The sequence below is a fragment of the Cricetulus griseus genome, assembly GCF_003668045.3.
Source record: "Cricetulus griseus strain 17A/GY chromosome 1 unlocalized genomic scaffold, alternate assembly CriGri-PICRH-1.0 chr1_1, whole genome shotgun sequence".
NCBI lineage: Eukaryota > Metazoa > Chordata > Mammalia > Rodentia > Cricetidae > Cricetulus > Cricetulus griseus.
Genome location: NW_023276807.1, coordinates 99,041,266 through 99,065,229, shown reverse-complemented (window position 1 = coordinate 99,065,229; position 23,964 = coordinate 99,041,266). Strand labels below are relative to the sequence as shown.

At 44.0% G+C, this 23,964-nt stretch overlaps 2 protein-coding genes across 7 annotated transcripts in view; one reads left to right on the top strand and one right to left on the bottom strand.

Moving 5' to 3' along the window:
- Urgcp (upregulator of cell proliferation) overlaps positions 1-4,455 on the bottom strand; it is a 47,552-nt gene extending 43,097 nt beyond the window's left edge. Inside the window, exon 1 of the mRNA XM_027388198.2 lies at positions 4,320-4,455. The gene's annotated coding sequence lies outside the window, so the exon portion shown is untranslated. The remainder of the gene's footprint in view (positions 1-4,319) is intronic.
- A 42-nt stretch (positions 4,456-4,497) lies between these two features.
- Ube2d4 (ubiquitin conjugating enzyme E2 D4 (putative)) lies at positions 4,498-22,257 on the top strand. 6 transcript variants are annotated; one of them, XR_004772315.1, is made up of 7 exons: positions 4,501-4,632; positions 10,824-10,887; positions 15,983-16,014; positions 16,109-16,186; positions 17,184-17,289; positions 19,074-19,541; positions 21,306-22,257. XR_004772315.1 is itself a non-coding variant. In XM_027388203.2 (7 exons), exons 1-7 carry the CDS (start codon positions 4,609-4,611, stop codon positions 21,417-21,419), a joined length of 591 nt encoding a protein of 196 aa, XP_027244004.1. In that variant the 5' UTR covers positions 4,503-4,608; the 3' UTR covers positions 21,420-22,257. The 6 variants fall into 6 exon arrangements, 5 of the variants coding, with proteins under 5 accessions (XP_035308324.1, XP_027244004.1, XP_027244005.1 ...); XM_027388203.2 differs by having other exon boundaries at positions 4,503-4,632; positions 19,074-19,246; XM_027388204.2 differs by having other exon boundaries at positions 4,504-4,632; positions 19,074-19,167.
- Positions 22,258-23,964: the final 1,707 nt, after the last annotated feature.

Here is a 23,964-nt window from a genome sequence, read left to right as displayed (position 1 = left end):
AACCATCTTTCCAGCCACCAAAAATATATCTTTGAGCTTGTTATTGTTTGAGACAATGGTCTCATATGGCCCTGACTAACTTATTATACAGCGAAGAATGACCTTGGCTTTCTGTTTCTCCTGCCTCCACTTCCCTCCTCAGTGCTGAGGTCACAGTTATACACAATGCCAGTTTTTGCTTGAAGTTACGTTATGCAGAGCTGCCATGGGGCTTTTTTCAGGAATATACTTTTTTCCCCTTTTGAATGGGCCATATTTTTCTCTTTGAATGCCTTCTGATTTCTTTATATGGGTATATTAAATCTAATAAAGTAGTAATTCTCCCCTTCCCACAGATGTTTTGTTGTTGTTGCTCTGAGTCTCATATAGCCCAGGCTGGCCTTGAATTTGCTATATAGTTAAGAATGACCTTGAACTTTAGATATGCTTGCCTCTGCCTTCTAAGTGCTAGGACTATTGGTGTGAGCCATCATGCCTGGCTTATTTATTTACTTATTTGCATTATTTTATGTGTGTTTTGCCTGCATGCAGGTATGTGCCTGATGTGCATGTCTGGTGTCCAGAGGCCAAAAAGAGGGCATAGATCCCCTGGAACAGGAGTTACATATGGTTGTGAGCCATATGGGGATCCTGGGAATGGAACCTAGGTCCTCTCCAAGACCAACTAGTGCTCTTAGCCACTAATCCATCTCTCTAGGCTAATGCCTAGCCGTATTATTTCTGCAATGCATCTATATACCTAGTATTATTTCAGAGGGCAAAACATTAAATACTATGCATAATAAAAAGGTTAGAAAGTTATGGGCTAAGTCACCAACAGAAAGTAAAAATCAAAGTTTTCCTTTTTTATTCTGTGGGGGTTGGGTTAGGGTTTTTCCCCCCATTATGAAAATAATCAAATTCCCCTGTACAAGATTTTGAAAATCAATTAATAAAGCTTTTACCCAGGAATAACTATCATTACCATTTGGTTCACTAGGCTTTTACTCTTAGACAAATACATTAACTCTTACAAAAATTTGGGGTCAGGTGTGTGCAGAGGTTTAAATAATATGAGATGGGCAGCCCATGAACTAACATTTGCTTATTTATTTTTATTCCAGGGTTTTGTTTTACTAGGTAGGGTCTTAATATATAGCAATAACTGCCCTTGAACTCAGTTATCCTTTGGCCTCTGCCTCCCAAGTACTTATGATTACAAAAAGTGAGCTGATCTTTTTTCTTTTTAATGATTTTTAGTTATTTTTTGAGAATTTCATACACTGTATTTTGATCATATTCTTTCCCTCCCCGCACCTCCCTACATATCCAACTTCACAGTCTTTTCTTTGGAGGCTGTCCTGGAACTAGCTCTTGTAGACCAGGCTGGTCTCGAACTCACACAGATCCACCTGCCTCTGCCTCCCGAGTGCTGGCATTAAAGGCGTGAGCCACCACCTGCCCGGCCACAGTCTTTTTTTTTTTTCCCAAAGATTTATTTATGTATATGAGTGATCTGTTTTCCTGTACTTCTTCATGACAGAAGGCATCAGCTCCCATTATAAATGGTTCTAAGGCACCACATGGTTGCTGGGAATTGAACTCAGAACCCCTGGAAGAGCAACCAATGCTCTTAACCACTGAGCCATCTCTTCAGCCCTTTTTCTTAAAACAAAAAACACAAATACATGAAGTCCAAATTGTGTTGACTGACTGGAATGTGGCTGATATACCAGTGTCACTCCATCGAAGGGAATTGATTTTCCCTCTCCCAGCAGCTAACACTTGCAAAAAGCTTCTTGGCTAGGGATGGATGGGATTTGTGTCCATTTCCCCTCTCGGTGCTGGGATTTTTTCTGACTTGAGCTTGTGGCAAGTCTTCTTCTCTTTCGAGACAAGATTTTTCTGTGTAGCTGTAGCTGGCCTGGAACTCAGGAATCTACCCAATTATGCCTCCTTGTACAAGTCTTGTACATGATACCAGTCTACCAGTCTGTGAGTTCATTTCTGTATGCATCTGCCCTGATGTATATGGAAAAAGCTCTTTCCTTGAAGCCATCCACCATTTCTGGCTTTGACCATCCTTCTGCCCCCTTATCCACACAGATCTCTGAGCTTTGAGGATGTGATACAGATGTCCTATTTAGGGCTGAATGTCCCAAAGGCCCTTATTCTCTGCAAGGTAACCAATCTTGGGGAAAGGGTTGTTTTATTGTTCATTTGCTTGCCTGCTTTTTTTGAGAGACAAAATTTCACTATGTAGCCCTGGTTGGTGCTATATAGACCAGGCTGGTCTCAAACTCACAGAGATCTGCTGCTGCCTCCTAAGTGCTAGGAGTAAAGAAAGGTGTGTGCCATCATGCCTGGTTCTTTTTGGTTTTTGAGACAAGGACTTACTTTGTAGTCCAGTCTCACCTTGAACTATCAGCAACCCTCTTGTCTCAGCCTCACAAGTACTGGGATTACAGGTACAAGATCCCCAGTTATATATCTTTACATGTTTTAAATGTTAGACTCTTATATATTGCCCAGGTTAGTCCCCAACTCACAATATTCCTGTCTCAGCTTCCAAAGTTGCTAGAGTACAAGTGAGAGCCACTGCACCCAGCTGGAAATGAGTGCTGTGAAAATATGACTTCAAAAGGCAAGCCTTTTAGCCAGGCGGTGGTGGCACATGCCTTTAATCCCAGCATTTGGGAGGCAGAGGTGGGTGGATCTCTGTGAGTTAGAGGCCAGAATGGTCTATATAGAGAGTTACAGGATAGCCAGGGCTATATAGAGAGACCCTGTCGATAGATAGATAGATAGATAGATAGATAGATAGATAGATAGATAGATAGATAGATAGATAATGAAAAAGACGTATCCACAGAAATTTCCCCCTTTGGCCAGGTGTTTTCGACACAGAGACAGGGTTTTTCTGTATAACTCTGGCTGTCCTAGAATTCTCTCTGTAGACCAGGCTGGCCTGGAACTCAGAGATCTGCCTGCCCCTGTCTCCTGAATGCTAGGATTAAATGCATTGTGCCACCACTGCCCGGCCCCTAAAGAAATTCTTGATAGCAGAACTAGATGTAAGTAAGTAAAGCTCATGGACACTAGATCCTGAGGGATCACAGAGAACCCTGAATGTATTCCTATAGGCTATGGGACTTCCTTTAGGAGTCTGGAAGAGGGTGAAGCTTGGTAAGGCTTACATTTGGAGGGCAGTTCATGACGGGTGTGTTTAGGACAGGTTAGGGGAATAGGAGAAGGCAATACAGGGAACTAGCTTTGAAAGCAGCATGTACATGTCCAAGGCACTGTTTTTGTTTTGGGCAGGGTCTGTATGCATGTGGTGTCATGCAGGAGCATGACAAGAGGCCAGAGTAGAGTGTCAGGCATTTCTCTATTCCCTACATTACTGCCTTTGAGGCAAGGTCTGTCACTTCACTAAAAGCTCACTGTGTAGGCTAAGGAAGTTCTGGGGAGCAGCCTTGTGCCACCACCCCCAATGCTGGGGTCAAAGGCATGAACAGCCATGCCCCACTTTGTATGTTGGTGCTCATGAACTCAGGTCTTCATGACTGCACAGCAAACACTCTGATTCACTAAGTCATCTCCTCAACTCCTCCGAAGTGTTTTTAATATTCCTTTTGGGATTTTTCCCCCCTTTTTGTTTTTTGAGACAGGGTTTCTCTGTGTAACCTTGACTGTCCTGGGATTCACTCTGTAGACCAGGTTGGCCTCGAACACACATCGACTGTCTCTGCTGGGATTAAAGGTGTGAGCTTTTTTTCTCTTTTTAAAAACATGCTCTTAAAGCTACACAGAGAAACCCTGTCTCAAGGAAAAAAAACCAAAAAAACAAAAAACATGCTCTTACTCTGTAACCTAGACTGGCCTCAAATTCACTATGCTGCCCAGGCTGACCTTGGAACACCTTTGATCCTGGAGTTATTGTATTAGCATACCCTATTAAGGATATCTGGCTGGATAAATGTTATTTATAGATGCCATAACAGAACTTTCCAGACTCTTTCCTGTAGGATATACGCTGATATAGTGTATTTTATTGTATCCTACCTCGTTTTTAAGATGTTGGCTATAATCCATCACACCGATTTTGTGACATATTGATTAGTTGTTAACTAATGTTACCGATTCTTGGGGGAAAGGAAAGCAGAGTTCAGCTTGGGGTGTGCTCTTTAAGAGTCTCAACCTCGGCAGTGCATCAAAACTACCTAAGTACTACTGAAAATACAGCTCTCCAGACATGTAGATGTATCTGTTCTCAGCACCTACGGAAATATATCTAATACTTCTGCCCAGAAAGCATACAAAAGCGAATGAATACTTACAGAGCTGAGAACCACTAAGCTCAGAAGTTATGTGACAGCCTGGGGAGGAGCCCAGGCGGGGGCAGAGAGCATTGCGTGTGGCACCTGCGGTGTCTGATATGTCCCGGTGACATTGGCCAAGTAACTGACAATGCGCGACCGGGTTCTCAGGCGCGGGCCCGTGGCGCGTACGCCCCACAGTGCCCCGCGGCGCGCACGCGCAGACCGCGGCTCCCGGCGTGCAGCGCTGCGGCCCAGCTGGCCGCCTCAGGCAGCCCCGCGGGGCCTGCCGGGCCCGAGCAGCTGGAGCATGGCGCTGAAACGGATCCAGAAGGTAAGAGTGACGGAAACGGGGTCCTCCCGCCCTTCCACTCCGCGGGCTGCCGCAGAGACTAGAAACCCGAGCTGAGGCGCGGCGGGGCGCGTTGACACCTGCCCCGCGCGAGGCGGAACCGCCGCCGGCGCGGATTTAGGAGGTGGGTGCGTGCGCCGAGCGGGCGGCTCGGGGCGGGGGCGGGGTCACGCGACCGTGTCACGTGCACGCGCGGCTGCGGGCCGGCGTTTAGGGAGGAGTGGGCATGCCGAACACGGTAACTAGCAGGATAGGATGAGCCCGCCGCTGGAGTATTCCATCCTATAGGTAACAGTCTGGTATTGATCCATTAACCTAGAATTTGGGGAACGCATCGAAGAAAAACAAAATAAAACCCAGTTCTGTTTCCCCTCACCACCCGGATACCGTTCTGTAAACATTTTAGCATATCTACTTTTCGTTATTCTCTTCCCGAAAAAAGTGTTTGCGGTAATTCTGTTTTGGTTTGTTTTTCTTGGTATTTTGAGACAGGGTCTCTGTGCAGTCCTAACTGGCTTGGAACTCGCTATGTCGATCAGGCCAACCTTGAACTCACGGAGTTTCCTGTACCTCTAAAGAACTGGGAATAAAGGCGTGCACCACCGTATCCCGAGTTATGCTGTATTTTGTGATTCACATTTTCACATAGCATTAAAGGTTCAAATTTTCTATACTGAAGAATAGTATTTATAACCCTTTAAAAATATTTATATACTTTACCTGGGGGGTGGTGATGCACGCCTTTAATCCCAGCACTCAAGGGGCAGAACTGTAAGTTCAAGGCCAGCCTGGTCTGCAAAGCGAGTTCCAGAACAGCCAGGGCTACACAAAAACCCAGTCCTGAAAAACAACAACAACAACAACAAAATTTTTTAAAGATGTATTTGGGGGCTAGAGAGATGGCTCGGAGGTCAAAAGCACTGGCTGCTCTTCTAGAGGTCCTGATTTCAATTCCCAGCAACCACATGGGTAGTTCACAATCATCTCTAATGAGATCTGGTGCCCTCTTCAGGCATGCAGGCAGAACACTGTATACAAGTAAATAAATACTTCTTTTTAAAAATGTTACAATACATAAGTAAGTCCTTTTTTTTTTTTTTAAAAAAAGATGTATTTATTTTTAGTTGATGTGTGTAGGTGTCTTGCACATGTTGGTGGAAGTGCCCACAGAAGCCAGAAGAGGGCGTTTGTTCCTCAGGAACCCATGTGGTTGTAAGGCACTTGGCATGGGTACTGGGACTGTGGAAGAGCAGTGCATGCTCTTAACCACTGAGCCATGTCTCCTTTAATATCACACAAGTGATTCTTTCCACCAAGTGGACCCAGGGTATGTGGCTTAGCCAGATTTCTGTGCTGTGATAAACACAATAACCAAAAGGAACTTGGGGAAGAAAAGGTTTGTTTAACTTACAGGTTACATGGTTCATCATCACAGGAATCCAGGGCAGGAACCTTGAGGCAAGAACTGGAGAACTCCACTCCAGTGGAACAGTGCTGCTTACTGGTGTGTGCCTTCTGGCTGGCCCAGTTTGCTTTATTACACACTCCTGGACCACGTGCCCAGATACAGCACCACTCATAATGGGCTGGGCTCTCCTACATCAATCATCAATTAAGTAGATGTCCCAGAGGTTTGTCTACAGGACAGTCTGATGGAGGAATTTGTTTTATTAAGGTTTCCTCTTCCCAAAGGACCCTATCTTGTATCAACTTGACAAAAAACTAACCAAAACAGTTGACCACTTGTCAACTTAATACACCAATACATTACTATTCAGCCATAATCTTTTCTTTTTTGTTTAACCCCAAGATCTCATATTACTATCAAAACATAAAACACATACCAACTTGTTTTGGCAGGTGTTGGTTTTGTTTTTGACGACAGGGTTTCTCTGTGTAGCTTTGAAGCCTGTCCTGGAACTCACTCTGTAGACCAAGCTGGCCTTGAACTTGCAGGGATCCATCTGTCTCTGCCTTCCAAGTTATGGAATTAAATTGTGCGCCACCACTACCCAGCTCCTACTTGTTTTTTTTGTTTTGTTTTGTTTTGTTCTATGTTTTATTTGTTTTATGTTTATGAATGTTTTGTCTGCATGTATGTCTGTGCATCACATGCATGCCTGGTACTCTTGTGGAGGCCAGAAGAGGGTATCAGATTCCCTGGAACTGAAGTTACAGATGCTTGTGAGTGACTATGTGGGTACTGGGACTCAAACCCTGTCCTCTCCAAGAGCAGCAAGTGCTCTTAATTACTAAGTCATCTCTTCAGCTCCCTTACCAACTTTGAAAAGTCCCATAGTCATTAGAAACTCAAGCACTTTACAAGTTCAGCCTCAGGCTAGAGAGATGGCTTAGCAGTTAAGAGTACTTGTTACTCTTACAGAGGACACGGGTTTGAGTCCCAGCACCCACTTGGTGGTTCATCACCACTCATACTCCAGTTTCTGGGCATCAGATGCCCTCTTTTTTAAGATTTGTTTATTACGTATAGTGCCCTGCCTGCTTGTATTCTTGCATGCCAGAAGAGGGCACCAGATCTCATTATAGATGGTTGTGAGCTACCATGTGGTTGCTAAGAATTGAACTCAGGACCTCTGGAAGAGCAGCCTGTACTCCTAACCTCTGAGCCATCTCTCCAACTCCCAAATGCTCTCTTCTGAGCTTCATGGTCACCAGGCTCATTTGTGGTGCACATACATACATGGAGGCAAAACATTTATGTATAAAATATAATTAAAAATCTAATTTTAAAAAGTTTTTAAAGTTCATTCTCTTTAAAATATACAAAGTCAAAGCCATGTGGTGACATATGCCTTTAATGCCAGCTCTCAGGAGACAGAGACAAGAGGATCCCTAAGTTCAAGGCTTGATCTACAGAAGGAGTTCCAGGACAGCTAGGACTATACAGGGAAACTTTGTCCCGAAAAACCAAAGTAAATAAATATCTAAAGTCTCTTAACTATAAGTTCCTATAAAATCAGAATGTTACAAAGATTCTATACAAAGAGAAGAATCAGGGCACAGTTACAATCAAATCCAAATGAAACCCAAATCTTCTCTGAAGTGTAAATAGCTCAGTGTGTGACTTATGGGGCTCCAAAGGGCTTGGGCAGCTTGGCTTGCCTGACTCTGCCCTCCACAACACACATAGTTAGTCTCACAGGTTGATGCCAGGAGAAAGGAGATGGAGAAGAGGAAGAGGGAGAATCATACCTTTGAGTTAGGCTTGGAACTCAGCCAGCAAGCAGCTACATGGCAGACAAGAAGCCTCATGGGGTAGGGAATGGAGCTTCAGAGAAGTGAGGATACCCAGAGTATTAGGAGAGCATTCCAGACTTAGGCCCATAAAGGGGCTATTTATTACCCCTTCTCTTTAGCATGGTCTTAGGTTAATCCTCTTCCTAAAATATGGTCTGAGCCAGGTGATTGACCACCCAGCTGGATTAACTATTATGTTTTGGGTAGCTTGTAATATTAGGTCTCCATCCAAACCTGAAGTTGATTCCACTGTCTTGATCAGGAGATAGCTTTCCCTTAATGGGCCTCTAATGCCACTGTAACACTCACACTTCTGAAGAGGTAATCCCAAAACCATTTAAGAGATGATAAGTAAGATTGAGGAATAAATAAAAACCTATAACTATCATGAAAATCCAGAGATACAGTTCCACAGTTCTTCACTAGTAGGGATTAATGTCTGGACTGAAGTCTCACAGTGTCCAACAGGGGTGCTCATTCAGGAGGAGTTAGGAAGAAACCATGGCTCCTTACTGGCATTCTTAGCCAAGCAACCAAGACCATTCCTACAACTGCTGCTTTTGGCATCCCTGCCCCAAGCTGTCTAGCCAGTCTCTATCTCTCATTCTCTCATTTCCCCCTCCTGAAAACCAGCCCAACTACCATTAGGGAATTAGGATGACAGTCTATCTGCTTCTTTCAGCTGATTGGGGTCATCAGGTATGACAGTTGGGTTACCTTTCCAGTGGGCCTATCTAAGGGATACTGAAAGTACACTAATGGTCCCACTAGCCAGATGCAGTGAGAAAAGGAAGTTCTTGACTGGTACCTGGAAAGAAACACCAGGGAGAGGTAAAACTGGAACCCTTTGAGTTGAGAAAATGATTCCATTCCCCAAGATCAGGCATGAGATATAATAAAATCCTAGGATTATACACTCTAGACAGACAACCTAGAAGACAGAACAGAGATCATTTTAAAATGTCCAAAGTCTATTAGAATCCCTTAGTAGGCTCTCAAGAACATGCATTCACTAGGCTCCTCCTTGGTTGTTTTTTTTCTCTCTGGTCTCTAAGGCTTGACTCCACAGTAATGATACCAGGATGTACTTTTAGGCAATTTGATAGCTGTTGGACTGGCTAGGCTCACAGTGCAAAGTCCCTCAGATGGCGTATTAGCCGGGGTTTTATAGATGCACAGTTCCCTGTCCTGACTGCCCAGTCCCAAATAAGTACACAGAAGCTTATATTAATTACAAATGTTTAGCCAATAGCTCAGGCTTGTTATTAGCTAACTCTTATATTTAAATCAACCCATTTATATTAAACTATGTATTGCCAAGTGGCTTGTGGCTTTACCTGTCCTCTAACATTTCTTGCTTCCTTGGTGGCAGCTGACTGACAACTCCCCTAACTCTGTCTTCCCTTCTTCATTCTATCATTCTCAGTTTGGCTCTCCCACCTAAATTTCTGCCAAGCTACTGGCCTGTCAGTTTTTTATTAACCAATGAGAGTAATACATATTCACATGTACAGGAGGATTATTCCACAGAATTTCCCCCTTTGTTTGTCTAATTAGAAAAGGAAGGCTTTAATATGGCCATATAACCATAGTAAGATTATACACAAAGAAAACAGTTATTATTAAGAATTACAGTTAACGCCGGGTGGTGGTGACACACACCTTTAATCCTAGCACTCATGAGGAAGAAGCAGGTGGATCTCTGAGTTTGAGGCGAGCCTGGTCTACAGAGCAAGTGCCAGGACAGGCTACATTGAAAAACCCTGTCTTGAAAAACAAAAACAAACAAAAAAAGAATTACAGCTACAATATCCAGTCCATTTATATTTGACAAAACTAGTGAAATTACTGCTTTCTGTCTTATCTTCATGAGACCAAAGTTTCACATCTAATTTATCTTTTATCATAACTAAGAAAAATTGTAACTATGACTATCTAGTCTTCAACTCTGTCAAAGACCCCTGAAGGACAAAATGTTGCCTAGTGGTTTTCTAGAGGAACAGAACTGATAGAATGGGAAAATGTATATAGGACTTGGTAGAGTAGACAGGCAGTGAGTGGTCTGGTTAGTCCAATAGTGACTGCCTCTCTTTGGAAAAGTGAGGAATTTGGTGATGGTTTTGATCACCACGCTAGATGTCTCAGTTGGTCTTCAGTCTCATGGAATCCCAAAGAAGTAGGTTTTACCACCAGCAAAGTATTGCAGGATAGATGAGCTTCCCAGCAAGAGTGAGGGCAAGCAGGCAAACAGCAAAAGCCTCCTTTTCCCGTGTCCTTTTACATGGGCTGCCACCAGATGGTATGGCCCAGATTTTGCATGGTTCTTGCCGTCTCACATCATCCATCAAGAAAATCTCTCGAAGGCATGCCCAGCTGCTGGCATTTTAATTGATTCCAGATATAGCCAAATTGACAACCAAGATTAGCCATCATAGGTGGCTTCACAAGTTGTAACGAGGAGCCCCGAAAGATGCCATCTGGATCTCATTTTGATCTTCCTTTGGTTCCTAGATACAAACTGTTCATCACCTTGAACTGCCTATTTTTATTTTGTTCAGATGTCTGTGTGTCTTTGTGTATGTCTATGTCACATGTGTAAAAATGTCCTTGGAGGCCAGAAGAGGGTGTTGGATCCCCTGGAGCTGGAGTTATGGTAGTTATAAGCCCCTTGAAGTGGGTGCTGGGGTCTGAACTCTGGTCTTCTGGAAGAGCAGCAAATGCTCTTAACTGCTGAGCCATCTCTAGTCTGTTGCCATGAACCATTTTGTAGCCACCTCTGTAAGTAGCCTCCTGCCTGGCCTTCTTTCCAGCCGTCTCTGAAGGTCTTTTGCCAGAAGACTTAGCTATGGCTAGATGACCAGTATATAAAGGCAGCTCCCTAGGCAAAGCAACCTAACTCCTGTCTTGTATTCTAGGAACTGACTGACTTACAAAGGGATCCTCCTGCTCAGTGTTCTGCAGGACCTGTAGGTGATGACTGTAAGTATTTTCCTAGAAGATTTCAGAGGGCTTGCAACTAAAACCTCCAGTGTTATCAGGGACCAGACAGCATTCCCACTTTCCTCAGTTGAGAAAATCTAATTGTTTTCTTTCTCATGCTTTGAAATTGCTTTTTGTATGTTAGTTTTTGCTTTGTTTTGAGATAGCTGAGGCTGGCCTGGAATACATAGTTGTACCCAGGTTGGCCTCAAATTCTTTATTTTCCTGTCTTCTGGATTGCTGGACTTATAAGTGTGTACCTTGTCCTTTGTTGTTGAAGCTCAACAACATTTTTCATTGTATTAGAATTTTAGAACAATAACAATAGGACTGGTGAGCTGTAAATACCATCAATTGCCAAGAGAAGAGAGATGGAGAAGAGGAGAAATAGTTGCCTATTAAGTTAGAGTTCATGAAAGATGTGTTCAGCAATGGAGCCCAGCTTCTGTATGAAGTTTGGAATTAGCTTCTTCAGAGACATAGTGAGAAAGTCTAGGGAAGAGGCGGTCTGAGCATGCTTAGGATTTTGACCAGTATCCAAAAGGATAGAGGGAGGGAAAGTTTTAGAACTCAGTAAAGTGGGCAGGCTAAGCATTGAAGATCTGCAGGCTACTGCCTAAATTGCTTTTTCAGTGGGGATCATGAGCTCACCTCAGTGTGACTAGTCAGGTCACATTCCAAATGGAGCCTACACTGTCTGAAATCATTCTTTCTGTACTGAGTCATAAGGAAGACAGGTTGTCCCAGATCAGACATGGGATACTAGTACAAGTGGTACAAAGCTAGTTGAAGAGGACTGTACCTCTGAGCCATGCTGGCAGGAGACTGACAAGGGGTGTGGTAGCTGCTATATGCCTCTGCCAAGAGAAGAAGATAGCATGAGTAACTGTTCTCCCACCTCTGAGCTTCTCCACAGAGAGACTAGAAAGACAGCTCTGGCCAGACCTCTGCCTACCTCACAGCAGACTGGCTGGAAGCTGAGTCACCTACCACTAGGATTTCCAGGCCCTCGTTCTGCTCACCATCTCCCTTCAACTTGTGGACTGTTGGGGCTCTGGACAGTCCTCTTCATTATACAGCGATTACAGTGACAGAAAAACTGTGCAAGGAAGGGTGGAATCTTCCACACAGCAAAGAATTGAAGAGTGGGGTCTAATCCAATGGGAACAAACTATGATAGCTAATCTGGATTGACTCACTATAGAAACAAACCTCAGCCTTGCCTGTAAGAAATTCTAGATTAGGCTGAGGTGAGAAGATATCCTAAATGTGTGTGGTACCATTCCATGGATGGGAGTCCCAGAATAAATTAGAAGAAAGCTAGCTAAGCATTTGTCTCTCTGTGCTTCCTGTCTATGGAGGCTGTGGTCAGCTGTCTGGAGCTCCTGCTGCCGTGACTTCTCTGCCATGATGGACTGTACTCCAGAACTGTGAGCTGGAATAAATCCCTCCCTCTATAAGTTTTTGTCAAGTGTTCTATTGTAGCAATATGAACAGCAGCTAATACAGTCACAGGGCCCATCAGGTGAATGGATAGATAAAACGTGGACACAGCTTGTTTCCCAGCACTCACACGATGGCTCATAACCATCCCTAACTCCAAGTCCAGTCCTCTTCTGGACTCTGCAGGCACTCATACATTCATGTAGGCAAAGCATTCACACAGAAAATAAAAGTAAATCTTATAAAAAGAATATTAATGCATATAATGTCACTGGACTTGTTTTGTTTTGTTTTTAGAGACAGGGTTTCTCTGTAGCTTTGGAGCCTGCCCTGGAACTTGCTCTGTAGACCAGGCTGTCCTCGAACTCACAGAGATCCCCCCTGACTCTGCCTCTCAAGTGCAGGGATCAAAGGTGAGCACCACCACCACGCAGCTGGATTGTACATTTAAAAGCTGTATAAATGGCCAGGCATAGTGATATATGCCAGTAATTCCAGCACTTTAAATTCAAGAACACCCTGGGTTATATAGTAGACTTTGTTTCAAAACATAAAACACAAAGCTGGGCAGTGGTGGTGCCCACCTTTAATCCCAGCACTCAGGAGGCAGGGGCAAGCAGATCTCTGAGTTTGAGGCCTGTATGGTCTGTAGAGCAAGTTTCAGGACAGCCAGGGCTACACAGAGAAACACTTATAAATATATAAGTAAATCACACATGCACACAAAGCCATTTATACAAATTATGTGTGCATATGGGGGCCTGAGATATTCCTCACATTATTTTTTAATTATTTTATTATTATTATTTTATATATACTTGATTATTTTATGTGTATATATGTCTATTCACAACAGTGCCTTCAGAAACCAGAAGAGGACATTGGATCTCCTGGAACTGGAGTTAACAAGCAGTTGTGAGCTGCCATGTGGGTGCTTGGAATTGAACCTGGGTGCTCTGGAAGAGCAGCCACTGCTCTTTAACAATCCATCTATTTCTCCAGCCCCTTCATCTTATTTTTCTTTTCCCTTCATCTTATTTTTTGAGACAAAGTCTTTCATTGAACCAACCTGGAACCTTTTTGACTAGACTGGCTGGTTAACTACCTAGCCCCTAAGATGCACATATCTACACACACACACACTCACTCTCTCTCTCTCTCTCTCTCTCTCTCTCTCTCTCTCTCTCTCTCTTCACTGAGTCATCTCCTTGACCCCATAATTTTTTTTCTTTTAGACAGTATAGATAGCCTTAAATTTTGAGCCTCTTGTAAATGGTTATTTTTATGTTTATATATATATATATATATATATATATATATATATATATATATATATATTTTATTCATTTATTTACTTTTTTAGATTTATTATTTATTATATATATACTGTTCTGCCTATATGTATGTCTGCACAACAGAAGAGGACACCGGATCTCATTATAGATGGTCATGAGCCACTGTGTTGTTGCTGGGAATTAAACTCAGGACCTCTGGAAGAGCAGCTAGTGCTCTTAACCTCTGAACCATCTCTCCAGCCCCTGTTAACATATATTTTACTATCACTTAATAAGAATTTTTTTAAAGGATTGAAGAGATGATTCAGCCAGTACATAAGTATCTGAGTGTGATACACAGTACCCACCCTGAAGTTACATACCTGTGATCCTAGTTCTATTATGATAGCTAATGGGTAAAGAGTACCTTTCAAACCTGGCAACTTGAATTTAATTCCCAGAGCCCATGTAAAAGTGGAAGGAGAGAACTGACTCCCCAGAGTACTGTCCTCTGACTTCCACATGCATACCATGGCACATGAGTAGTCCTATACAGACATCATATACACAATAAGAATGAATAAAAGCTTAAGAACCAAATAATTAGCATGAGATGGAATTAAAACAGTCAAAAGCAAAAGAAGTGATATTTTCAAGCTAGTAGTGACTCAGCCTGTAAAGGCACTTGCTGCTCATATCTAATGACCTGAATCCAATCCCCAGAACTCAGAGATGACGCCAGTCTTCTTCTGACTATATGTGCACTGTGGCACCATGTCCATGCAACAATAACAATTATAAAATGCTTTAAAGAAGGGATATTTTCAGCCAGGTGGTGGTGGCACACGTCTTTAGTCCCCGCACGTGAGAGGCAGAGGCAGGTGGATCTCTATAAGTTCTGAGGCCAGCCTGGTCTACAGACTGAGTTCTAGGACAGTCAGGCTACACAGAGAAACCCTCTCTCGGGGAAGGAAAAAAAAAAAAGAAAGAAAGGATATTTTCATTAGCTCAGGCAACTGTAAGTAGGCATTTGAAATACTGAGGATGATCTATGAGCTTTTTGGCAGCCTTTCTGCAGGAGCTTCTCTTTAGTCCTAAACATTAGTATTGTCTCTGTCCTGCTGCCATGGACTAAGCCTGTAGAATATTTGAACAGGTAACAGGAAAACCAAGTCAGGTCCAGACCTTAAACCTTGCCCTACTTCAGTACTTGTCATGAATTTATATGAGATGAGTCCTCTTGAGATGAAGACCTCTAAAAACTCAGAAGCCCACCCCATGAGTGAAAAGACAGCTTCAACAGAGGCTCTGGAGTCCATTGCTCTGAGGTACTCTGGAGCCTTGGTTGGATGTCACTATTTGGAGCATTCAGGGCAGCTTTGATAAGCACATAGGAGCTGCTTTGGGCACAGGCAGAGCAGTAAAGACAGCCCAAGACCCTGGAGAGACCCGGAGGTTAGATAAGAAAGTCTGGCTGCCAAAGGGCAGGAAGTTGAGAAGAACAGGAAGACATCTTGATTTGTCATCAAGTCCTCAGAACACTGCTGGGTCACTGGGTGAAATGAGGTGAGTGACCAAGAGGCCCCACATCCCGAGAGAGACTCTGAAAAAGGGCTTCAAATGAATCAAGGGGAAAACTGGGAAACAGAAAAGGTTTGTCAACAGCAACATGTAAAGTGACAAAAGACTAGCTAAGGTGCAATCCTATGCAAAGAGTTCTGGATTGTAGTTATGTCTATGCAGTAAATTTGTTATGGACTGAAGAAAGGTCTCCCGGGTAAGAGCACTTGCTGCTCTTTCAGAGAGCCTGATTTCAGTTCCCAGCACCCATGTGGCATACAAAACTGTCTTCAACTCCAGTTCCAGGAGATCCAACACTGCATTTAGCCTTCTCAGTACCAGGCACATATGTGGTACTCATACATACATGCAGGCAAAATACCCATACACATCAAATAAAAATAAATCTTGAAAAAATCAAAAGAATTGGTCTTAACTAAAAAAGATGTGAGAGATCTTTAAACCTGATCTCTGAGAGATGCTCATCTGTCGTGTCACAATGGAGTCTTATTAATGCTCAGCACTGCTGCACAGGTAAGCATTCCTGATGGGCAGAACTGTGTCTAGGGAATTTAATTTGGATCTATGTCACTTTAGTAACTATAATTTGGATGCAGTAGCTTCCAAGGATCCCTGGGAGTCCTGGTGAGTTATGGAGCTTGAGAGTGCTTTTCAAAGCCCCAAGCTTGTAGTCAGGTGTCAGAAATGAGGCCATTCTGTGCGGACCTTGTGCCCTGAGCTTAGCGGCACCTTCTCACCAGAACAGACACCCTTCACTGAGGAGTCCCTCACATGCCCATCTCTCTTTTGTCTTGCAGTATTCCACTGGCAGGCCACCATCATGGGCCCGGTAGGTAGTGCTGCTGCATGCTCAGCTCTGGTTTGTTTCTCGTACTTGATGTTCCCTTCAAGCATTGATTTCTTCCTCTGTCTTGCTCTTCCAGAATGACAGTCCTTTCCAAGGAGGTGTTTTCTTCCTGACCATCCACTTCCCGACAGATTATCCTTTCAAGCCCCCAAAGGTGAAGTTGCCCCCAACACCCATAATGTTTTGATAAAGGGCTTATGGTGACCTACTGTGTCACAAGAGCTGTGTGTGTACCTTCTCCCAGTGCTCTGCCATTCCAGATCAATGGTTACAACCTGCTGGGACATTAAACTGCAGATATTCATAATTAGTCCTTGTCTTAAAGTTTCTCTTGCTGTGATAAAATGTCATTTTCCAATCACTGTGGAGAAGAAAGGGTTTATTTCATCTCTGACTCTTAGGTCACACTCCATCACTAGGGCTATCAGGATAGAAACTCAAGCAGGAACCTGGAGACAGGACATGTGCAGAGACTATGAAGGAGTGATGCTTACTGGCCTGGCTTCTCATGGCTTGCTCAGCCTGCTTTCTTATGCAACCCAGAATGGCACCACCCACCATGAGCTGGGTCTTCCGACACTAATCATTGATCAAGAAAATGCCCTACAGCCAAATGGTGATGCATGGTCTTTAATCCCAGCACTCAGGAGCAAAGACAGGCATATCTCTGAGTTCAAGGCCAGCCTGGTCTACAGAGTGAGTTCCAGGACAGCCAGAGCTACATAGTAACATCCTTTCTTGATAAAAAACAAACAAACAAAAAATTCTTTTTCATCCTAGCCACCCAGACTAAAGCAGCTAAGCAAAGAGTGAGGGAGAACTTTATCTGGCTGTTTCTTATAGTGGCTCTGCTTCCTCATTGTAACCATAATTAGAATTGGTTTTTGCAGATATTGGGCTTTGGGGTTCTTTCTACCACCCTGCTTGTTATTCTTCACAGCACAGTTCATAGGGAAGTTGGCATCGGTCCCCCATGTTCAAAATGAGAATCCAGCAAGAAATGGGTCAGGGTGCTTCTCTTAGTTGTCTGCCTGTGCCCTCTTAGGAGCTGGGGTGCGCTGCTGACACAGCTCAGCAGAAGCTATTTCTTCGCTTGGATTCTTTTCCAGATTTCCTTGTGGCTTATCTGACTTGATGTCTTGTTTTTACAGGTTGCTTTTACTACCAAAATCTATCACCCTAATATCAACAGCAATGGCAGCATCTGCCTGGACATCCTGAGGTCCCAGTGGTCCCCAGCATTGACTGTGTCCAAAGGTAGAAACACTGACATGTACTCAGCATGCCTGTCTTATATACTTTTACCTCTTTGCTGGCTAGTGTACATGGAAGCTCAGGAAGAACAGGCAGACCGCAGAACCCTGCCACCTCATTCTCCACACTGTAAGGAGATGGCATATAAAGCTCAGGACCTATGCCCTAGTAGTTCTCAGCAGCCAGTTGCTATGTGATGCTCAAAATTACCAATTGGGTACAAGAAGACAGTATCAGCTCTACTTGCATTTTTTACCTAAAAGTCAAAAGGCACATATTAAACTTTTTCCTTCCTTCATCCATCCAAGGAGGACATCCATAGATGATAGTGATGTGAGTCATCTCTGAAAGACAGATGCAGGACCTGATCTCAAGAGTCTGTGATGAAACTCCCTTTCCAAAAACAAGTGATAATGAGCATGTTGGTGGATGAGATTAAGAATTCAGTTTAGCCAGGCATGGTGGCGCATGCCTCTAATCCCAGCACTCGAGAGGCAAAGGCAGGCAGGTCTCTTGTGAGTTCTAGCCAGCCTGGTCTACAGGACAGCTAGGACTACACAATGAAATCCTGTCTCAAAAAACAATCAAACAAACAAAAAAATGAAACAATCCCATGTAAACCATGCTATAAAACTATAGGTACTCCTGAACTAAGACAGAAATAGGTACAGGGAGGTGGAATACCAAAAGCCACCCACCCCCCAGATAAGTGGGGCATAAGGCAAAGCAAATGGCAGAGCATCTGGCATTGGGAGAGGCCCCAAACTGGGACATCTGACAAGACAGGCTTTGGAATGCTAGAGAAGGCCTGCAGAAGTAGAAATAGTAAGTCCAGGACAGAGCCACTACCCTCTGTACTGTACAAGATCACAGTAGACTCTTAACAGCCTGACATATCTAGGAAACAGGTCAACATTCTGCCAAATTGACTCTTCTCTGAGGTGTACCTCAGCTGGGCAGCTTTATCCCACCTCCCAAGAAAGCCAGAGGCAGCCATTAGAGTCTGCCAGCCCCCAGGGCCAGTGGCATCTTAGGTAAGCAGTCAAAGAAGAGGGAGGAAGGGAAAGTAGTGGCAAGGACATTTGAGAAAGGGCAGGCAGCACTGAGTGGGGGGGAGGAAGGCCTACAGCCCTCAAGGGGCAGGCTTCCAGAACATTAGAAGAATTGAGTCTCTTCACTAAAGGGGATCCACCCTTCCCATAGGTAGCTTTAACTGTTGTTAGGACTTTGAAGCCAGTTTGTTTTGAGTCATGGTAGATTTAGGGAAAAGCACAAATACAGTTGTCAAAGTTTCATCTGCTCTTTAGCAAGCCCTGGTAAATGACTTCTTTGTTCAAGGTCTTTGACACTGTCCCCAACATAGGAGAGCACAGAAGCAGGAAGATGCATTGGCTTTGCAGTCCTGGTTCAGAGACTCACTCTAACTTCAGTATTCTGAGTTCCTGTTTTCTTACCAGTAAACAAAGACTTGTAGGGCACTAAAGATGTGTGGTATGGGCACAGACGAGGGTTTTGGAAGAGTGTGAGAGCTGAGACTTCAGGGGCTTCCATGAAGTAGGAAGGTTAAGGCCTGACCACACAGGGGAGGGAGTTGTCCTAAAACACTATGCTAGAACTACACTGTGATGTGCATCATGCTAGTATTTTAACAGCAAATATAATGGCTTGAACAGAATCATTAAACTGGATGTTGAGGGAAACAGAAAGTACAGTTTAGGAGGTTCACTGGACACAAGTAACACACAGGCTCATGGCCTCGGCTGACTGACCCTTTCTTTTCTTCCTAGTTCTCTTATCCATCTGCTCACTGCTCTGCGACCCCAACCCTGATGACCCACTGGTGCCAGAAATAGCCCACACCTACAAGGCCGACAGAGAGAAGTATGCGTCCTCTTTGGGTTGGCTTTGTGTGCGGCTGCCCAGGTTCCCACGGACATCTTCCTGCCCAAGCCAAGCCCATGTATGCAGTGGGTGTGCCCTGGGCTTAGCCTCCTGGTTCTTCCTAACACATCCTTTGACTCAGAGGAGGGAGAAAGGATAGAAGCACTTTGCCTTCCTGGATAGCTCACCAACTACCACTGCTGAATCCTAAAATATTGTCAAGCCCTGACCAGAGGACAGCTAAGTCAGTGGTCAGCCAACAAAGGACTCAGAAGAATATGACAAGAAAATTCTGGATTAAATTAGAAGGTTTATGACCAAATAAGGGGGTAATCTGCTTGGACATCCCCAGAATGAGGCTGAAACCAGTCAAGGTGGGCAGTACTGCCAAAGTTAGTTTGCTGGTGAAAGTTAGAAGTCCAAAGTGTGTGGCTGTGTGATCAGCAGACCCAGCCCTCACTACCAGCTGTTTACACACTGGTTTCCAGACCCAGAATTGTAGGACTCCCTCCCTTGGCCAGACATAACCTGATACTGAAGCTTGGCTGCTAAAACACATGCAAGAGTCACTAGCATGTGTCAGTTTCTGAACAGAGTCCAGTGTGGTAGAGCCTAAGCAGCAGATTTACTGATGGCACAGCCCACTGTGTGGCTCTTTTCTTTTTTTCTTTTTAGATTTTTAATTTTATGTGTATGTGTGGTTTGCTTGTATGCATGTCTGTCTGTGTACCATGTGCATATGTAGTACCCAAAGAGGCAAGAGGGCATTGGCTCCCCTGGAACTAGAATTACAGAGGGTTGTGAGCTGCCATGTGGATATTGGGAATTGAACCTGGGTACTCTAGAAAGAGCAGTCAGTGCTCTTTGTTGTTATTTGGTTTGGTTTTGGTTTTTGGAGATAGGGTTTCAATTCCTAGCATCCACATGACAGGTCACAATTGTCTATAACTCCAGTTCCAAAAGATCTGGCGCTCTCACACAGACATTTGGGAAAACATCAACACACATGAAATAAATTAATTTTTAATAATAGCAAAAAGAAAAAGCTGGGCAATGGTGGCACACACCTTTGATCTCAGCACTCTGCAGGTAGTAGCAGGTGGATCTCTTGGGTTCAAGGCCAACCTGGTCTAAAGAGCTAGTTCCAGTACAGCTACGGCTACATAGAGAAACCCTGTCTCGAAAAACAAGCATAAAGAATAGGAAGCATTTTAGTTCATCAGTTACTTTTGTCTGAAGAGATTAGGATAGAAAGTTTTTTTAAGCTTCTTTCAGACTTTATAAACTTGATTTCCTTAATGAAGTTTCCTAGTACCAGTCAAAGTGAGTTTGAACTGACTGGAATGTAAGATTTTTGTTTGTTTGTTTTGGTGGTGGTAGTGTTTGAGACAGGGTCTCACTGAGTAACCCTGTCTGGCCTTGAACTCAAGATCTACCTACTTCTGCCTCTTGAGTGCTGGGATTGTAATGTACCACCGTGCCCACCTAAAGCTGTATTTAGTATTTAGTGTGAGCTGTTTTAGATAGAACAAAATTTTTTCAGTATCCTCTAATTACACATTTTTAATTTACTATTGTGTGTATGCCATCAGTTCTCATTACAATATGAAGCTAAATGCACACACCTACAGAACCTCCACCAGGTACCAGGTGTGGCCCATGAGCTTTACACAGGCTTGTCTAGTCCTCCCCACAGCCTCACAAAGCAGATGGTGTTTCGTGTTTCATGGTAAACAGTCAAGGGATGTGTTAAGCCATTCACAGAGAGGTGGCCCAGCTACAAAGAGTCACGTGGATTCACAGACTATTCCAGTGTTCTGAGTTTATATGCCAGACAGCCTGGAATATTCCAAGCTGAACTCCTTCCGCATCTTGCATTTATACAGAAGGGCATGGGAGGGAAAAGATGAGGTTTGCATTATTGCATGTGCCACCACAGATAGTTATGGAGGAGCAATAGGAATCACCAAGCTCATGGGTTATACCCATGACTGAAGTGCTTCTCTTCCAAAGAAAGCCTTCATTTCCCTTATCCATCAGTCCCAGATGCCTGACAAGCAGCAAACAGCCTTACCCCCTCATGTTCTCTACTCCACATTTCAAGTGAGGGTGTCGCTCCATCTGCTTTTTTCTTCCAGATACAACAGACTAGCAAGAGAGTGGACACAGAAATATGCTATGTAAGTGCCTCGAAGGCTCCATGGGAGACACTGTCCAAGAGAAGCTTGCCAGGCAGAGTGGCCATCCTGTGAAGCTCTGAGCTATTGGCTAAGGCACTCACAGAACATCCTACGTTCATACATGTGTTGACCACTCACTTTCTCTGGCTGCAGCATGTTGGTGCCACTTTCAGCCATTGTGGCCTTGACAGTATCACACCTTTGATGCCAAATCAGCAACCATCGTTATGATCTGCAGTCTTCCTGGTTACTAGAATTGGTCTATGCCCAGCTTGTCTGCTTGTCTCTGGGGAATCAAGCCATGCATGCCTCCCCTACTTGTCCTCAAATGGTGCCACTAGTCACCATGGCACTATACAGGGGCCCAGTCTGCTCCCTAACCACATGCCCTTTGCCTTTAGAACACAGTGCTATCCAGAGGGCCCAGGGCAGAGTGGGCTTTCTCCATACTCTTGTCTGCCACAGACCCATGTCCTCAGGAGTCCAAGTGTATCCTGGAGGCTCCTGGAATTGGGACAGCATCACGAGAAAGTGCTTCTGCTGCCTTCCGCCACCGTCCTCTGTAGTGCTATATGCTGCATTTCTCTCCTCACACCAAATAGCAAGTGGGGAACATCAGGATCTATAAAGCATGTAACACCCCAAGAAAGAGCGATGACACCATCAGACGTGGAGAGATCGGGAATATATATATATATATATATATATATATATATATATATATGAGGCTTTCCCCGCTCTTCTCCCACTGGGAACTTAAAATGAAGTTCAAGCATAAGCCATTCACAGACTGGAACACAAGAAGAAGAGGGACTTTAAATGCAAATAAAAATGGAATTCCCTGAGAACTGTGAATGACAATTGACACTCTTTTCTCCTTTCAGACAGTATAAACTTGACAGGTTCTCCAGAGATTTGAGTGGGCCTTGAGTGCTTGGCTTCCTCTGTGGGCTCTCTGATGGAGCAAGGTTTGCTTTCAAAAGGTCAGAGCTTTGAGACTGACTACCTAGGAAAAGGCAAGAATGAGTGCATCTGTGTGGGGGAAATGTATTTTCTGAAGACAGTTTTGTTACATAGCCCAAGCTGGCCTTGAATTCTGGTTACTTCTGTCTCAGTCTTCTGAAAGTTGTGCTTACTAGCATGTGCCACCACATCTGGCTAGGAAAGGAAGTTCTAGAAAGGACTGCAAAGGAGAAGGAGAGCTGAGGAGTTTCTCTATAGGGCTCTTTGTATTTTTGTTGAGCTTTCACAAAATAATCCAGACTGGCCTAAAACTAGAGATCCATTTCCCTGAGAGACAACAGGTATATCCATGACACCTAGCCTTAACTTAGTCTTCTGAATTTGTTATAAAGCTAGTCTGTTCCCAGGGATTAATGATTGGTGAACCAGAACAGGGAGAGGAGAGAAAAACTGCAACCCAAAGACCGGGTGAGGCCTATGAGGGCAAGGAGGAAGACATATACTGATCTAACATTTGAGAATCAACCAAATGAGATTGGTTTGCTCTGAAAACAAGTAGCCAGGTATGGCTGTGCACTTCTGTAATCCCAACATGCAGGGGCAGTGGAAGAAAGATATTCAAGACCAGCTTTGGCCACATAAGACTGTCTAAGAGAATATGATTCTGAGCCCATCCACACCACTTTGGCTAAGTCCTGAATTTGCCCTCATTTAGGATCTCATTAGTCTTTAGGGCTCTTGTTCCTCACCCTATTGAGAATTGCTTTTTAAATTTCTGGGGTTTTTTTGGGGGGGCGGTGTTTTTTGTTTTTTTGAGACAGAGTTTCTCTGTGTAGTTTTGGAGCCTATCGTGGCACTCGCTCTGGAGACCGAACTCACAGAGATCTGCCTGCCTCTGCCTCCCAAGTGCTGGGATTAAAGGTGTGCGCCACCAACGCCCGGCTTAAATTTCTGTTTGTTAAATATTAGGGGAACAAATGTTCCTACTAAAGGGTCCTGCAGGACTGTTATCACATTTTCTCCTAAGCTGCAACACTATGTGCTATATGAAGTTGTTCATTTCAGCAAAACACAGCATTTTGTAGATGATAACACAGTCAGGAAAGGGACATAGTTTCACATCAAAGGCAGGCTGACAGGAAAGTCCTGTCCCAACATGGTGTTAAGGCTATGAGCATGTATATTTTAGTCTTTCAAGCTTAGTAGTTTATAACTCCAAGCAAACATCCCTTTTTCTAGGTCTGGAGTATCCGCAAGCCAGTCCTCTGCTGGAGAATGAGTAGTAAGTAGAAAAAGTAAAAATAGCCCTTTGATGTTCCCAGTGCAAATTGCTAATGGATTGCAAGCCTAAAATGAGCTTCATACCTGCCAGACTACTTGGACAGTCTTGTACTTGGGCAAATCCCTTGGATACTCTGCCATTGAGAAGGGGGCCCACCTATTTGTCATGCTCCCAGGGCTCTGGTCAACCTGGGGAACAGGCTCTTGGGTCAAAGGCCTTATTTTGATGACCATGGTGTGGTTGGTCCTGTGTCATATCTGTGAACACTATACTTTTATCCCCACTCCCCCACCCCCCGACAGGATTGCTCTTTGTAACAGTCCTGGCTGTCCTGAAATTCACTCTCTAGACCAGACTGCCTGCCTCTGCCTC

Coding starts and splice junctions, on each gene's coding strand:
- Ube2d4 (XM_027388203.2), top strand. CDS start 4,609: ATGGCGCTGAAACGGATCCAGAAG. Junction 16,187..17,183: donor ATCCTTTCAAGCCCCCAAAG/GTGAAGTTGCCC, acceptor TTGTTTTTACAG/GTTGCTTTTACTACCAAAAT. Junction 19,247..21,305: donor CCTGCCCAAGCCAAGCCCAT/GTATGCAGTGGG, acceptor TTTTTCTTCCAG/ATACAACAGACTAGCAAGAG.